This window comes from Phaseolus vulgaris, chromosome 8, assembly GCF_000499845.2.
Source record: "Phaseolus vulgaris cultivar G19833 chromosome 8, P. vulgaris v2.0, whole genome shotgun sequence".
NCBI classification, from domain to species: Eukaryota; Viridiplantae; Streptophyta; class Magnoliopsida; order Fabales; family Fabaceae; genus Phaseolus; species Phaseolus vulgaris.
In genome coordinates this window covers 56872538-56876577 of record NC_023752.2, presented here as the reverse complement: position 1 = coordinate 56876577, position 4040 = coordinate 56872538, and the positions used below count along the sequence as shown (strand labels likewise).

The window sequence follows — 4040 nt, the reverse complement described above, 5'->3', positions numbered from 1 at the left end:
CAACAACTTGGACATCATTAGTTAACTTGTCTTCCACCAATCAGGCTTTAGGTAGGAATGCAACTACTGGCAAAAATGACAATCAAGGTGTTTCTTTTTTAATGAGTTGAAAAATTAGCAGAGAAAATTTTTAGACTTTTTGAAATTCAGTTTTCCCCTTACTCATTAAATCATACCGTTCATTTGTAAAAACAATAATTATGGAAATATGAGAATATGAAGATGGCACGGCTTAATTGAAAATAGTACCGAGACTGAAGATTTTTCATTCTTCCAAATAAATTGCTACAATAAAATCTCGTTATGATGACCAACAGATCGAATAAAAGTGGATCAACAGATCAGACTCTAGCTACCTCAACATATTCATTTCAAGCATTCATGAAGACCATTTCAATTGAAACTCAAAGCAAAGTACAATTTATATTAGTAGTGAGATGAACAACTAGACAAACAAGCATAATACAAGATGATAAATATCAAACAAGAAATCCAACCAAAAGAAGATTATTGTCCAATTCAAGTAAGATCATCCTCCTCAAGTTCTTTGGCTTTCAGTTTCTCCTTCACCCTCAAAAGAAGTGTTGTCTTCCAAGAATCCTACAGAACATTGACGTAAACACTCAATGTTGATCAAAATGAGAGTAAGGCTATCTATGGAATGCAAAAGAAAATTGTTCAGAATACAACACAAGTAATGAGAATTATTTTTTCTCAACGTTCTTCTCACAAATAAAATTGTAGAATTCGATACAATTTTACAGTGTCTGACTCAAATTTCACAATATAAGTACTAGTCCTGCAACCTATGTTTAAATGAATGAATCAATATTTCACGGGAACATTTAAAGTAGATGCAAATTAGAGAGAACAAGATTACTAAATTGCTGACAATTGGGTTAATTCAATTTCGATATGTTCATTCGGAAACAAGGATACAGATATTAACTATATTGAAAAAAAAATTCTTGTTCATTTGACAACTATTTGGAGCTTACCAGAGGGGTCATACTATCAAATTCTTTTATAACTTCAGTAAACTTCCCAACATCTTCTTCATCAATTGCAGCAGCAATATCCTGTCAATATTAGTACATCATCGGGAATGTGAGTAATGAAATAGCCCATGCAATAATGAAATTTATAATAAAACCAAACATTAATAAGAACATTATAACAGAGGAGGCAGTTATTGATATGTCCACAATTAGCAACATACTGCAAGTAGTCTATATTCTCGTGTTCCTGAAAATGTTGGATCTAAATCCTGCACAAACAAATACATTTGTAAAGAATTTAGTAGATGGTGATGTTATCAGAGTCACAAGAGGTAAATTCTATGAAAATATCGGACCTGATATCGCTCCAATGCATTGCTAATAGCTATAACATCCCCTCTACAGAGTTGGCAAATGCCAGCATTAAGAAGATGTCCTTTAACTCCATACTTCAGTAAATTATTGTTTAGAGACTGGCGAGCAATCTCTTCATAAATCTCAATTGACCTCTGATATCTGGAGATATAAAATAAATTAGAACAGTTCATATTCTATTTAACATACAGAGAAGGCTAGTATAAAGTTCATTTCATTACAAACTATAGCTTTCTTTACATTATTCGGAGTTGGTGCTTAAAATAGAAACCACCCCCACACATCAATATATGAATAACACTAAATGCAGCAATCGGCTAATATTTGTCAAAACCACGTAACCCGGCGGTAGAGGCTAGGGGTGATACAGAGGAATGCCAGCTTACTAAACCAAAAAAAACATAGTAACGAACAAACACGGAACAATAAAATAAAATCATCTTCAGGCATTATTATCAAGGCATTCACAGTTCACTGCAACAAACAAGATCAAAATAAGCAGAAAATTAGAAAAATCTTACTGTTCTAGCTGGGCATTGTATTGAGCAACTTTTTGCTTGCACTGGTTTGCAGAAGTGTTCACATCTTCATTTTCATAAAAATCAGCCGCTTTTTCAAAGTAAACTACTGCTTGTTCGATATTTTGTTCAGACTCATACAACTCAGCAATTTCCTGCGAATACAAAAAAATTCAATCCAATCATGATACATTCACGACAATTCCTGCTAGAAAGCCCCAAAAAGCATTGTCAAATGGAAAAAGGATACCTTCAAATAAAAATAATAATAAGCTATATACCTTCAAATATCTAGCTGCCATAGAGAGTCTTCCAATCTCACAAAAAATATTTACAGCATTGTCTAAGCAAGATACAGCCTCTGCATTAAAAAGATACAAAAAGAACCTTAACATCGAAAATTCCATTAAGCAGTGGCATGCATTATACAATTTGATCACGGGCAAGGACATATGAATTTGACCCCAAGCACGCACGCGCACATACACAAAAAGAAACATGGTCAACTGTTCACAAAACATAAGCCTAATGTTTGTAAACTGTAACCGAAAAATACCATTTATGTTAGATTTTTTATAGCAATGCGCAGCGTCAACATAAGCTTGGGCAGCTTCATGCTTGCTTTCCAACTACAACAACAGAATTCGTCACAGCACGTAAATAAAATCAAACAAAAACAAAATACACCAAAACAACGAAATGAGTTACCTTCAAATGACAATTCGCCAATTTGATGTAGGTGGATCCTGCTTTGTCCCCTGAAACGCGAATAAATTCGGAAACCTTAACCAACACGACATGAAGGTCATTAATAATGATTAATCTAAGGATTTGGAGAAAAATAAGGTTACATGATTTGGCGAGCTTGAAGGAATTGGCGGATTTGTCGAAGAGATCAGCGGCGTCCTCGAATTTGGAGCCAAACAAACCCCAACCGCTGAGCTTCTTCTCTGCCTTGCCCTCGAAATCCTGGGCCCTAGCCAAATGATCTCCCATGTTTTCAACTATTGGAATCAATCGATCAATTCCCTCTCCTTCATGCAGTCTTCGTTAATTGTTCTTTCATACCTACAAACTCTTCATCACCAAATTAAACTGTAACACAAATGAAAATGTTACACGCAATTACCACAATCGTTAGTTTCTCCCATTCCGAATATGCTCGGGCTCCGCTCGTTCCGCCATTTCATCCATTACAAACCAAAAAAGGCTTTTTGCTTACTTCACTTAATAAATTTTAATATTATTAAGGTGAAATTTAGTTTTAAAAAAATTATAATACATGTTAAAATATATTTCGAATTTATTATTTTGAAATATATTCTATTAAAATGGTATATGAAGTTAAGAGACTTCTCTTAAATAACGTGTTTGTGTCGACACTCGTACAATACTCGTAGGACACTTATTGATAAAGTGTTTAATTCAAAAAATATTTGCTGGATTTCTCACCATTTTAGCACGATTCTAACACAACTTTAAAAATGATAAATACAATAATTTTCTAAAAACTCAAATTTATTATATAAATTTTTATTATGATTATAAAAATAAGGAATAAATTCTTTTGAAACAGTCATGAAAAACATCTTCCTGCTCCAAAAATAATCTAAAACATACTTGTGCACATAAATATTTATTGTCAATTTATATAATTCATAATTATATAATATATTGATCTGTGTATCCGTGTCTTACATTCTAGAGATTATACGTATCTCCGTATTTGTGTCCATGTCGTATCATCCGTGTCTGTGTTACATAGAAAATGGTTTCTAAAATATCTTTCGGGAATAGTCTTTTAAGAATATATTTTTTATTTTTGTTTTTCAGAATTTCTTTTCTAAAATACTATAATCATTTTTTCAATAATTTTTCATATTTGTTTTCTCACTATGCGAAATAGAATTTTATTTCCAAACCAAAAAAAATTATTCAAAATTTCTTTTTCTAAAATATATTTTTCAATTCTAGATTTCGAATTCTAAGATAAAAAATAATTTTAGAATTTTAAATAAATGCGAGAAAAAAAACACTAAAATTGTACTTCCACAAAGTATTATCATACATTTTGGTTCTAAATATTTTAACACGTGTTATAAGATTAGTAAAAAGTAACAAAAGCTTTTACATCCAACTATCCTATAAT

The 4040-nt window shown here is 31.9% G+C and overlaps 1 protein-coding gene across 1 annotated transcript; it reads right to left on the bottom strand.

Annotated features, from left to right (window-relative positions):
* Positions 1–369: 369 nt before the first annotated feature.
* Positions 370–3120, bottom strand: LOC137825774 (alpha-soluble NSF attachment protein 2-like). The gene is made up of 9 exons (XM_068631553.1): positions 2743–3120; positions 2600–2649; positions 2448–2520; positions 2173–2252; positions 1895–2046; positions 1355–1514; positions 1220–1267; positions 999–1079; positions 370–600 (listed from the first exon to the last, which is right to left on the bottom strand). The coding sequence occupies exons 1-9, from the start codon at positions 2885–2887 to the stop codon at positions 520–522; spliced, it is 870 nt and encodes a 289-aa protein (XP_068487654.1). The 5' UTR covers positions 2888–3120; the 3' UTR covers positions 370–519.
* Positions 3121–4040: the final 920 nt, after the last annotated feature.

Excerpts from the sequence above, each read along its gene's own strand:
- LOC137825774 (XM_068631553.1), bottom strand. The coding sequence starts at position 2,887 with ATGGGAGATCATTTGGCTAGGGCCCAGGATTTCGAGGGCAAGGCAGAG. Across the intron at positions 2,253-2,447 it reads TAAAAAATCTAACATAAATG|AGGCTGTATCTTGCTTAGAC; the intron begins GTATTTTTCGGT and ends TTTTTAATGCAG. Across the intron at positions 1,080-1,219 it reads GAGAATATAGACTACTTGCA|GATATTGCTGCTGCAATTGA; the intron begins GTATGTTGCTAA and ends TAATATTGACAG.